A 12,824-nucleotide genomic window follows, 5' to 3' on the forward strand; every position below is an offset into this window, starting at 1 on the left:
TAGGGACAGGGCAGGGCTAACATAACCGTGCTGGCTCATCAGTTATCGGCTTTGAATGCCCAGCCAGCCAGCTGGACATCCATACCAAAACCCTCTGGCTCCATAGAACTCAGAGGACTCACTATGTTCATAGTCAAGGTTTGTACAATAAAGGACGCTTGCCACAATCAGGCATATGCTTTCACTGGAAGTTAACCTGGTACTGCACAGCCACCAAGCTAGGAGTCAAAACAAACTCTTTCTCCCCTAATTTATCTGCTTACTTATTTAGTTTTGAGGCAGAGTCTCTCTACATAGCCCCAGAACTCACTATCTAGGCCAGGCTGGCCTTGAACTCACAGAGAGCCACCTGCCTCTGCCTCCTGAGACACAGGATTAAAGCATGTGCCACCACACTGGTCTAATTAATTATTTTAAAGAGTTATTTTGGAGAGACAGGCAGTGGTTAAGAGCACTTGCTGTTCCTGCCGAGGACCCGGGCTCAGTTCCCTGTACCCATAAGGCAGCTCACAACTGTCCACAACCCCAGTTCCAGGGATCTGATGGCCTCTGCAGGCGCCAAGCACACAGGTGGTGCACAGACATGCATTCAAGCAAAATACTCATACACATAAAGTAAAATAAGTAAACAAAAATATATTTATTTATTCTGCTCTCTCGAGACAGGGTTCCTCTGTTGTAGCCCAGGCTGTTCTGGAATTCACTCTGTAGCCCAGGCTGGCCTCGAACTCACAGAAATCCTCCTGCCTCTGCCTCCCGAGTGTTGGGATTAAGGGATGTGCTGCTGTTTTAACACATAAACACACATTGATTCCATCAGTTCTCTTCCTCTGGAGAACCCTGACTAATACAGATCCCCAGCATCCATGCTAGAAGCTGGGGATAATGGCACCTGCCTGTGATCCCAGTGCTGGAGGTCCAGATAGGAGAACCCCTGGGGTTTGCTGGTCAGCCAGTTTAGCCAAATTGGTGAACTCCAGGCACAGTGAGGGAACCTATCACAAAAAATAAGGTGGAGCGTAATTGAGGAAGACACACAATGCCAACCTTTGGCCTCCACAAATATGTGCAATGCACATGTGCCCTCACCCATACACATATATGCACAACACACTCAAATATATACATACACATGCACACACACAGACACAGACACACACACACACACACAATCCCCCCCCACACAACCAAAAGGATTAGCTGGGTTATAGAGATGATGGGTCGGTGGCCAAGAGCACTTGCTGCTCTTGCAGTGAACCAGGGTTTGATTTCCAGTGTCAGCATGGCAGTTCACAGCCATCTGTCCCTTTAGTTGCAGAGGATCTGGCACCCTCTTCTGGCCTCCAGAGGCACTAGGCACAGAGGCAGTGCTCATACATGCAAGCAAAATAATCAGACACATCAAAATGAATGAATTTTAAGAAAAGAGTGTTAAAGTAAAATAAAGCATTTGAGATATCTGAACAGGAAACCGGGCTCTAGGATCCCCATATGTTAAAAGGCGGGGCATGTTGGAGGTGGACCCATGAACTGGAAGTGTCTGTCTGTGTCAGGGGAAGGGACTTGGTGTGAAGAGGCAGAAGCACACCTGTGTGTTGATTATCCCCAGAGCAACGGTTACTGAAATAAGGAACATGATGGACATGGTTGGAAAGCAGAGCCTGCAGCTCTTTGCCTTCCTGGTGAAATCCTTCCAGGCCCGGGATATTTACCAGTACCACACTCAGCAGGTAACCAGGTACCTGGAAACACAGAAGGGACTGTGGATGGGCGCGACACCTAAGGACCAGACTGACAGGGTAGGCACAGGTCTGATCTTAGAGGAATTGCTTCTTCCTAATCTCAATTCTTCCCTGTCCTCCCCTCTCTCCTCCCTGTCCTCCCCTCCCTCCCCTCCCCTTTCCTGTCCCCTCCCCTTCCCTCTCCCCCTCCCCTCCTCTTCCCTCCCCTCCCCTTCCCTGTCCTCCCCTTCCCTCCCCCCCTTCCCTGTCCTCCCTTCCCCTCCCCTGTTCCCCCTCCCTCCCCTCCCCTCCCTTTTCTTGGGGAGTATTGTGTGACTTTCCCTGGGAAAGACAATAACAGATGTCTGTTTATCCAAGACAGGACACCAGTGACAGACTAAAGGACAGATTCAGCCCCAGTGGAGTTTAGTGAACTAGTGACTGTTGGGATTACATATTAGGACATGAGTCACTCAGGACAGGTGCGCTGTCACCGAAGTACCCTAGATGGGGGTGACTCAGCCCACAGGAGGCTGCCAGCTGTGTATTTCCTCAGCAGTTGTTAACTAACTGCCTTTATGACTCGAGGGAGGGGCTTTATGGATCTTATCTCGCAAATCTCTGAGCCCTCCCCACCCCACCCCACCCACCCCCGTGTGTGTGTGTGTGTGTGTGTGTGTGTGTGTGTGTGTGTGTGTGTGTGCGCGCGCGCGCGCGCGCGCGCGCGATTCATGTTGAGTTCAGAAGTCAGCCTCCAGGTGTCATTTCTGTCTTAACTGCTGAGGTCTCTCCAGCTCTCCACCCTGGTTAGTTAGTTAGTTAGTTTGTTTTTGAGACAGAATCTCTCGGTGAAGACTGGGGCTTTCTGATCAGGCCGGCCAGCAAGCTCCAGTAATCTGCCCCTGCCTCCTCAGCACTAAGACTACAAGCATGTGCCATCATGCCTGGCTTTTTTGTACACTCGCTGGCACTCAGACTCAGTGTCCAAGCCTGTACAGCACCTTACTGATGGAGCTGTTCCCCCAGCTCTCTGAGTTTCCTAGTCTCCTTGGCTACTTATAATCCTCCCTCCTCTCTGTAGGAGGGAAGGTTTCAATTCGGAACAGGAAACAGCTGTACAGCGGTGGTGGTGGTGGGTGAACCCAGGGCCCCACAAAGCTAGGCAAATGCTCTACTAGGCTGTGTCCTCTGTCCCCCTTTTCATTTTTATTAAGATAGGGTCTCATTCCATCTCTTAGGCTGGCCTTCAACTTATAATGCTCCTGCCTCAACCTCTCAAACAGCAAGGATCATGGACTTGTGCCAACATGCTCAGCTCCAACACAATTTCTAGAAAAAATTCTTAAGCTTTTATGTGCCTTTTATTCTCAAAAGTGGTTGTGAATCATGAAACCAGTCTCTTTTGCAAATACAAGAGTTTAGCGCATGGCTGACGAACATATTTACTGTCTTGCAGGGTTCCACCAAGATTTCTGTATATCCTCAGGTAAATGCAGCTGGGGGAAGAGATTTACTTTTTCTTTCTCTTCTAAATCAGTCCTTCCTTCATTCTTTCCTCCCTCTCCATTCTCCTCTCTAACGTTCTCAGGGTCTCATGTAGTCCAGGTTGGCCTCTGTCTTAGTTACTATTCTATTGCTGTGACGAGACCATGACCAAGGCAGCTCTAAAACAGAAAGTATCTCAGTCAGAGTTCCTATTGCTGCAACGGAACACCATGACCAAAAACAGTTTGGGGAGGAAAGGGTTTATTTGGCTGACACTTCTATATCACTGTTCATCACTGAAGGAAGTCAGGACAGGAACTCAAACAGGGCAGGAACCTAGAAGCAGGAGCTGGTGCAGAAGCCATAGAGGGGTGATGCTTACTGGGTTGCTCCCCATGGCTTGCTCAGCCTGCTTTCTTATAGAACTCAGGACCACCATCTCAGGGATGGCACTACCCACAGTGGGCTGGGACCTCCCCCATAGTGATTATTAGAATCACTAATTATGAAAATGCCCGCCAGGTGGTGGTGCACGCCTTTAATCCCAACACTTGGGAGGCAGAGACAGGTGAATCTCTGTGAGTTCAAGGCCAGCCTGGTCTACAGCATGAGTTCCAGGACAGGATCCAAAGCTACACAGAGAAACCCTGTCTCAAAAACCAAACCAAACCAAACCAAACCAAACCAAACCAAAACCCAAACCCAAACCCAAACCAAACCAAAACAACAACAACAACAACAACAAAAACAAAACAAAAGACAAAGAAAAAAGAAAATGCCCTACAGGCTTGCCTACAGTCTGATGTTATGGAGGCATTTTCTCAATTGAGATTCTCTCCTCTGATGGCTCTAGCTTGTGTCAAGGTGACATAAAACTAGCCAGTGTAGAAAGCATTTAACTAGGACTTACTTACTGTTTCAGAGGATTCATACATAGTCATCATGGTGGCAGGTAGGCATGGCGATGGAACAGCAGCTGAGAGCTTTACATCTGGATCCACAGACAGCAGGCAGAGAGAGAGAGAGAGAGAGAGAGAGAGAGAGAGAGAGAGAGAGAGAGAGAGAGAGACTGGCTGCTGGGCTGGTGTGAGCTATTGAAGTCTCAAAGCCCACCCCCAGTGACACACCTACTCTAATAAGGCCCCATTTTCTAATTCTTCTCAAATAGATCCACCAACTGGAGACCAAACATTCAAATATATGAACCTATGGAGACCATTGTCATTCACTGCCACAGCATCAAACTCACTATTGTAGCCTACAATGACTCTGAGTGATGATTCACTTGTCTACCTCCTGTGTGCTAGAATTACAGGTATACGCTATCCACCACACCTGGTTTATGCTCTGCTAGGGATCAAACACAGAGCTTCATGCATGCTAGGCAGGCATTCTACCAATTGAGCTATATCCTAAGCCCTTGTTTTCTTTTTCTTTTAAAATTTAAATATATTGGTGAAGAGATTGCACACAGGATGGAAATGGATGTAGAAATTTTAATATTGGATAAGACAGGATCCAAGACTAGTGTTCTTAAACCTGAAGCACAAGGTTATTTTACACTTAGTAAAGTCACCCTACAGCTGGTGATGTAATTACTGTGCATGATTTCTATTTCAATGGGGCATTTGGGATGTTTGGAAGGCTAGTGAGCCTTTCCAGGGGTAATGCCTATAAATGGTGCTTTTTGCCCTGTCCCAAATAAACACACAGAAATTTATATAAATTACAAAATGCTCAGTCAATAGCTCAGGCTTGTTATTAGCAAACTCTTACATTTAAATTAACCCATATTTCTATTTATGCTCTGCCACATGGTGGTACCTTTATTAACATGGCATGTTCATCTCTTGCTCCCTCTGCATCTGGCTGGTGACTCCTGACTCCGCCCTTCTCCTTCCCATCATCTTTAGTTTGGTCACCCTGCCTATACTTCCTGCTTCACTATTGGCCAATCAGTATTTTATTAAACCCATTCAAGTGACAAATCTTCACAGTGTACAAGAGGGTCATTCCACAACATTTCCCCCTTTTTGTCTTATTAGAAAGGTTTTAATTTCACCATAGTAAGATTATATACAACAAAACAAATATATATTATTAAGTAAGAATTACAGTAACACTATCTAATTGAGGCCCTCATTGGGTGCCAGATGATGTGTAAATCTAATCTTATCAGTAAAAAATCAGGGTCAAATATTGGGGCAAGAACCTGAAAGATCAGAAAACTGGGAGCAGCCGCCAGTAGCTTCCTACCTCTTCCATTCCTCTGTCCAAAAGAAGCCAGATCCTCTCTCTGCTCCACTTTATCATTTCCTGTCTCCTCTCTGTTCAGACCTCCAGACCTCTGGTTAACTAGTAGCTAGCTCTGCCCTCTGACTCTGAGCTTTATTTGCCAGAACACAAACAAAATATCACACAACAAATGCCTTCTTGGAAGGAGTTGCTTAGAGACTGAGTGGAGGGTAACCAACTGATAAAAAACTTTTTTTTTTTTAAAGATTTATTTATTTATTAGGTATACAGAAGAGGGTGCCAGATGTCATTATAGATGGTTGTGAGCCATCATATGGTTGCTGGGAATTGAACTCAGAACCTCTGGAAGAGCAGTCAGTGCTCTTAACCTCTAAGCCATCTCTCCAGTCCAGATTAGAAACTTTTGGAGAAGACAAATACCACAGGAATCTAAAAAAGTGTCTCTATGCCTCCTGCTCCAGGTCAATGCTGGCAGGCCCTTCTGCCTGCACAATTTCTGAGAGGTTCCCTGGAGCCAAAGAACCAGCATGGCTGCCCTCTGGTGGACAGTGATGGACACAAAGATGCTTGCTCTATGTGGTCACATAGCAGGGACTTTTTTTTTTTTTTTTTTAATGGCTTTTTCTGGTGACTTCTGGGCCCTGGTTGGAACATGAATGGCTGATGGGGCAGAGTGAGGTTTGATACTTTCTAATAGACCTTGGGAATCAGCTCAGGTCCATCTGTTCCCTCCCATCTCCTGGGGTCCTTGGACACTGCAATATAGAACAGAGGGTGGAATTCCCTGGCTTTGTCCCAGTGGGGCTTGATCACATCCTTTACCCCAGAGTCTCAGTTCCAGTGCTGTGGGGGTGTGATCAGAACAGCTCCTGAGGAGCCTGGGGGTGCATCCTGTGGTTGGTGCAGTGCCAGCCACACTGTGCCCTGGTCCTGCATCAATAAGATGAGGGTTTAGGATGCTGTGATTCCCGGATCAGGAGGAGGAAGACCAGAGGACCCCAGAGCATGCAGCACATGGAGAGGCCAAGGTCTCTGTGCCCAGGAACAGTGCAGGTGTTCAACCTCTTTCAAGGCTTCAGGGAAGGTGTGGAGGCTGAGCCCCACCCAGGGCGAGCCCAGAAACCACACCAGAGCTGCAGTCACCTTCCTTCTTCCTGGAGTGTCGAGGAAACTTCTGGCCCCCAGCAGGTGTATCATGGAGCTGGCCCTGTCTGCCATCCTATTTGCCCTCTTTCCTGGAGCCCTGCTGGGGAGTGAGAACCTCACAGCGGACTCCTACAGCTTGTCGCCTATGACAGACAGTAGCATTAACCTGGATTCAGGTAAGGAGGGTGGGTGGGAACAGTAGCTTCAGGAAGCTACATGAAATGTGGATTTTGTTGCCAGGGCGTTTGTTACTGTTTTTATTTTATTTTTTAGTTTTATTCTGTTTCTTTTAGTTTTGAGACCAGGCCTCAGTGTACCTAGACTGGCCTCCACTTTATTTTATAGTCAAAGCTGGCCTTCTGATCTTGATCCTCCTGCCTCAGCCTTCAAGTCCTGGGGATACAGGAAGGAGCCAGCAGGAGCTGTCTGACCCTGGCTTCTCAGGGCCTTATGTGAGGCAGGTACTGTTAGGAGCCAGGCACGGGGGGGGGGGGGACAGGGGGGGGAGGGCAGGTACTGTTAGGAGCCAGGCATGGTGGGGGGGGAGGGGGGCCCCCCGCAGGTACTGTTAGGAGCCAGGCACGGGGGGGGGGAGGGGGAGGTACTGTTAGGAGCCAGGCATGGGGGGGGGGCATCCTCTGGTGTACACTGATCAAGTCCCCAGGGGCTCTGACAAGCCAGGTTTGAGAGTACGCGGCGGGCGGGCGGGCGGGGCAGCCCTGTGTCACCCAGTTCTGCTGATTTCTTGCAGTGTGTGGACGTCCCAGGGCTTCAGGCCGCATCGTGTCGGGGCAGGATGCCCAGCCGGGCCAGTGGCCTTGGCAGGTCAGCCTGAGGGAATATGGGGAGCACGTGTGTGGAGGCTCCCTGATTGCTGAGAACTGGGTGTTGACTGCTGCCCACTGCTTCAGCCAGTGAGTGTCTCCATGAGGGTCACATGGGCTGGTGCCGCCTGGACTTCCCTACATTCCAGATGCCCTCATTTCTCCATCTGAACCTTAGCCTCTGCCTACTATGACAGGAAACAAGGCAGGGCCATGTCTCTCTAGTATCGAAATTACCTGTCCAGGTTGTCTACCTGTCTCTGGGCTGGCCCTGGTGGCTCAGCCACCTAGTCTTATTCCCAAGAATCAACTCTCGGTGGAGGGATGGCTCAGAGGGTAGGAGGGCTTGCTGTACAAGCCTGAGGATCTGAGTTCAATGATCCTGCCCAAACTTGTGTAAAAAGCTAGGTGTGGCTGGTACTGGGGGTGTATGGGGAGACAGCAGGATCTCTGGGGGTTGCTGACTTCCAGTGTAGCTCTCGGATCTGTGAGAAACCCTGCCTCAAAGTCAAGAGCAATAGAGATAGAGCAGGGCCTCTGATATCATTCTCTGCTTTCTGTACATGCACAGAAGCATGTGCATCCACCAACACACACACAACACACCAACACACATATACCAACACACATACCCCAACACACACACAACACACCAACACACACACAACACACCAACACACATATACCAACACACACACAACACACCAACACACATACCCCAACACACACACAACACACACACAACACACTAACACACATATACCAACACCCCCCAACACACACACAACACACCAACACACATATACCAACACCCCCCCAACACACACACAACACACCAACACACATATACCAACACACCCCCCCAACACACACACAACACAAACACCCCCCCCAACACACACACACACACACACACACACACACACACACACACACTCAACAGTTCCTGAAAAGCAGCCCTTGAGAACCCAAGGTCTTTGTGTATGTATGTGTGCATGTGTGAAGTATGCGTTCACGTGTGGGGGAGCACAGACATGCCACGGTGAGAGTGTGCGGGTCAGAGGACAACCTCAGGGTCAGTCGTTGCCTTTCACCTTGCCTTTTGGGACAGGGTTTTGTCCACTGCTGTCAACACCTGGCTAGTTGTCTTCACCTCCCACCTATCCTAGGGACACGCTGGGATTGCAGATGTGTATGCTCCTGGGCCTGCCGTTTACGTGTGTTGTGGGATCCAAACTCAAGTCTTTATGCTTGTACCACAAGTATCCTTGCACACCGACCCATCTCCCAGCCCCAGCCTTCGGATGGGTGGCTTGACTTTGCTAGTTGTGTTCCAGACCTGAAAAATGGAGGAAATGATGATAGACTTAATGATCATTAATGGTGGCCATTAAAAGGGGTGCTTGACATTGCTTCCATGTGCTTAGCTCCCAGAAAAGCCCAGTTTATTATTTATAAAATAGCAATAGTAGAGCCTCTGCATAAAGATGGTCTTTCATTTTCACCCTTGACCTTCCCATTCTCCCCAGGGACCAGCCCCTGTCTGCCTACACAGTACTGCTGGGTACCATCTCCTCTTACCCTGGGCCCAGTGAGCCCAGGGAGCTGAAAAAAGTGGCCCAGTGTATCAAGTACCCAAGCTATTCAGCAAATGAGCACAGTAGTGGAGACATTGCCCTGGTACAGCTGGCTTCATCCGTCTCCTTCAGTGACTACATCCTTCCAGTCTGCCTCCCGAAACCTGGAGATCCTCTGGACCCTGGCACCTTGTGTTGGGTCACTGGCTGGGGACACACGGCCACAAATCAAGGTAAGAATGTTTGGAGCTGGTGGCAGGATGGGGGAGAGCAGAAATGTGTGTTCAGCAAGGGTCACCTTCCCTCGGGCCAGCCCCCACCCTCAGACAGGACCCATATGGAGTCTATGCGAAGGATGTTCACCACAGAGTGCCCTGAAACAGTGCCACAATAGCTCATCACCAGCTGGATGCTGCCAGCCCACAGATGTCCTCCTGAGATCTAACAACCGGAGGGATAGTGTTATGGCTAGCAATGGGCTGAGGGATGCTGATCCGGCCTGCATTACAACCTTCCCGTTACCTTTGCTGCCAAGGCCGTTGGGGACAGTGCTCGCCAGGGGCTCAGTTTTGCCTGTGTTACCTGATGAGGTCCTAGTTCTTCTTCCTGTCAGTGAGCTCTCAAGAGTGCTGCCCTGTGGGGTTAATGCCAGAGGCCCACTCATGCTGCTTTCGAAGGCACCTTCAATTCTGTCATCACCATGGTCCTCATCACTGTCGTCATATTTGTCATCTCATCTTGTTTTAGTGTCCTGAGGCTGATGGTGAATCAGATAGGTGTTCACTCTCAGTTCAGGAGACCAGAAACCCGAAATGGAGGTATTATCTGGGCCTCAACCCTTCCAGGGCTCTAGGGAGGACCCCTCTTTGGCTCTCAACCTCTGCCAGTGCTGGGCAATCCTTGGTTCTTGCCTGCATCACTCCCGTCTTGGCCTTGGGGTTCACAGACCTCCACCGCCATGTGTCTCCCCAGGTCCCTTCTCTGTTACGAGCCTCTCATCCTGATCTGCTGTGACCCCACCTTAGTCAGTCACATCTGCAAGTCTCCTTCTTGATGCTAAGGTTACATTCTGAAGTTTTGGATAGACATGACTTTGGGGCCACATTATTTAAGCCACTTGGCCCCTAAGTCACCTTTTGACTTGATATTTGAAATGTGAGAAGAGCAGGGACATGTGGTGGATGTGATTTGACCATAGGCCAGTGTCCTGAAGCTGTGCCCTCACCCCATGTGCATCCCATTCCATTGCCCTGACACTGGAAGAGAAGCTGAGACCCACAGAGCCATCACACATCAGTGTGTGCCCAGCAGGGAGAGGAAGAGCAAAGATCGCCCCAGTTTGTGACTGAGGATACCACCTTCGCAAAGCTTTCAGGAGTTCATGTGGGGAAACAAAGCCCTGCTCAGAGGAGCAGAAGAAATGACCTTGGCCACAAGGTTCAGTTAAACACGGGAGCTGGGAAGAGATGGAGCGTCCCCTCCCCTAACTCTGCTCTCTCCCAACTCTAGCACTCCCACCACCATTTACCCTGCAGGAGTTGCAGGTGCCTCTTATTGATGCCCAAACCTGCAATGCCTACTACCAGGAGAACTCCGTTTCCAGCACGAAGCTTGTCATCTACGAAGACATGCTGTGTGCTGGCTTCGAGGAAGGCGGGAAGGATGCCTGTAATGTAAGTGAGTCCCGTCCAGACAGTGCCCCCTCACCAGTAACCCTAGTGGGCAGGCCGTTTCTCTCCCCATCACACTGAAAACCTTCCAGGAAGGCTCGGCATCTTTGAAACAACAGTACCACCACCATCACCAACGTGCGCGTGCACACACGCACACACGCACACACGCACGCAGACACACACACACACACACACACACACACACACACACCTCAAAGAAATCCCAGATGCTATCTCCCTTTCAAATATCATATAAATATTCTCAGAAGGCTGGAAAGATGGTCCATTGTTGCATCACAAGCACAAAGAACTGAATTTGAACCCTAAGTACCCATGTATTAAAAGAAAAAGATAAAAAGCCGGGTGTGATAGCACAAGTCTATAATCCCAACACCGGGCAGAGTGGGGTGGGGGGCGGTCAGAGACAGGCCGGTTCCAGGGGCTTGCTGGCCAGCCAGTCTGATCAAAATGCATGTTCCTAAGTTCAGTCAGAGACCCTGTCTCAAAATAAGGTGGAGAGTGACCAAGGGCACCCAGTGTTGACCTCTGGCCTCCACATGCACACACAGGAGGGTACACACCTCTCCCCCACATACCTCCCTCTGCCAAATAAAATAAATGTGATCAGAGTGCTGAGGGTGTGGGCCAGTGGTAGAGTGTTCACCAAAAGTTTGGAAGGCCTTGGGCTCCACCCTCAGTAGAGAAGAGGGGCAGAGAGAGGCGGAGGGAGGGGGGAAGGGATGGAGGGGGAGAGAGAGACAGACAGATAGACAGACAGACAGACACTGAATTAACACTAAGAGTGTTTGACTGCATTTTCCACGAGGAGGAGCAGGCCACGCTCAAGCTGGCTTGGGTTTATCCTTTCTCCTTCTCTCTTCTACACACCTGACTGCCTAACACCTCTTGATTGTTACTTCAAAGAGAATTCTAGAGAAAAACCAAACAAACTGGGAAGCAGCATTGGCGGCGGCTCTGAAATGCCCCCCCCCCAGCTCTGAACACACAGCTGTGGCAGTTCGTAGTTAGAGACAGGTTGTGATCCCACCACCAGGGGTCGCACTCCCTTCAGTTCTCAGCTCACCCATCTGCAACCTTCTAGAAACTTCCAGTTCACTGATTCCGTCTGCTGTGGTGAAGAGAGTCAGGTGGGGAGAGAGAGCTTCATTTTCCTACCAGTATAACAAAGGCAGCGGGCAAAAGTAATCCTAACACCTATGGACCCCCTTTCTCCTCAGGGTGATTCCGGAGGTCCCCTGGTCTGTGACATTAACGGTGTCTGGATCCAGGCAGGGGTGGTGAGTTGGGGATCCGACTGTGCCCTTCCCAAGAGACCAGGTGTTTACACCAATGTCAGCGTCTACACTTCATGGATCGCAAACACAATGTGGAACTCGGCCCTAGAAACAAAAAGTTTCTCTCTGAGCCTTGCAGACACCTCAGTCTCTGGCCTATTGCTGGCATCCGTGGCGAGCACCTTCCTCTTCCTGGGGCCCTAACCTGCAACCTCATTGTCCCAACCCTATATTTGGAACTTTTGCCCTCTCTCTGCTCCTAGGTTGGAGCAGCTTCTCACAGGGACCGCTTTCTTGTGCCCTCCTTGCCTAGCTACCTGCAGATAAGCACCCCATCCATGCTCTGCTCTCCAGGGACCCTCTCACCCCCACAGAAGCCTCCTAACTCCCACAGCATTAAGACCATCAGCTAAGCTCTGGTCTCCTGGCCCTGGGCTGCCTCTCACTCCCTGGGGGGTCTGTGGATTTCCAGGGTCAGAGGGACAAGAGTCTTTCTTGCCTCTCACTCCAGGGTGCAGCCACCTTTCAGGGTATCCTTCGGTGGCTTCTGTGACTGGGCTGGTCTCTCTATCGTGAGTCTATATCTGAAACAATAAAGACCGGATGCAGCAGGACACATTTTCCCACCGCGTGGTTCCTCCTACGCCTATGAGCTTCAGTTTCCACAGGCACCCAGAGGATGCCCCCACATGCCTCCCACTTTCACAAACGCCACCCGCATAGTGTCACCGGATTCTTGGCACCCCTGTGTCTACATTGCTCTCAGCCCCATCACTCAGAAGCAAGAAGAACAAGGGTTGGAAACTCCGCCTTGTCCGGGTCCTCTTGGCTCGGCACCCTTCCTTCT

The 12,824-nt window shown here is 50.0% G+C and overlaps 1 protein-coding gene across 1 annotated transcript; it reads left to right on the forward strand.

Annotated features, from left to right (window-relative positions):
* Window positions 1-6,260: 6,260 nt before the first annotated feature.
* LOC114680811 (serine protease 27-like) lies at window positions 6,261-12,586 on the forward strand. The gene is made up of 5 exons (XM_028853987.2): window positions 6,261-6,784; window positions 7,360-7,522; window positions 8,962-9,242; window positions 10,519-10,682; window positions 11,921-12,586. The coding sequence occupies exons 1-5, from the start codon at window positions 6,658-6,660 to the stop codon at window positions 12,179-12,181; spliced, it is 996 nt and encodes a 331-aa protein (XP_028709820.1). The 5' UTR covers window positions 6,261-6,657; the 3' UTR covers window positions 12,182-12,586.
* The last annotated feature ends 238 nt before the right edge of the window (window positions 12,587-12,824 follow it).

The sequence above is a fragment of the Peromyscus leucopus genome, chromosome 8b (genome assembly GCF_004664715.2).
Source record: "Peromyscus leucopus breed LL Stock chromosome 8b, UCI_PerLeu_2.1, whole genome shotgun sequence".
NCBI lineage: Eukaryota > Metazoa > Chordata > Mammalia > Rodentia > Cricetidae > Peromyscus > Peromyscus leucopus.

Bases quoted from the DNA above. Each gene is read 5' to 3' on its own strand.
- LOC114680811 (XM_028853987.2), top strand. From the start codon at position 6,658: ATGGAGCTGGCCCTGTCTGCCATCCTATTTGCCCTCTTTCCTGGAGCC. The intron at 6,785-7,359 runs GTAAGGAGGGTG...GATTTCTTGCAG, and splicing joins TAGCATTAACCTGGATTCAG to TGTGTGGACGTCCCAGGGCT. The intron at 10,683-11,920 runs GTAAGTGAGTCC...CTTTCTCCTCAG, and splicing joins GCGGGAAGGATGCCTGTAAT to GGTGATTCCGGAGGTCCCCT.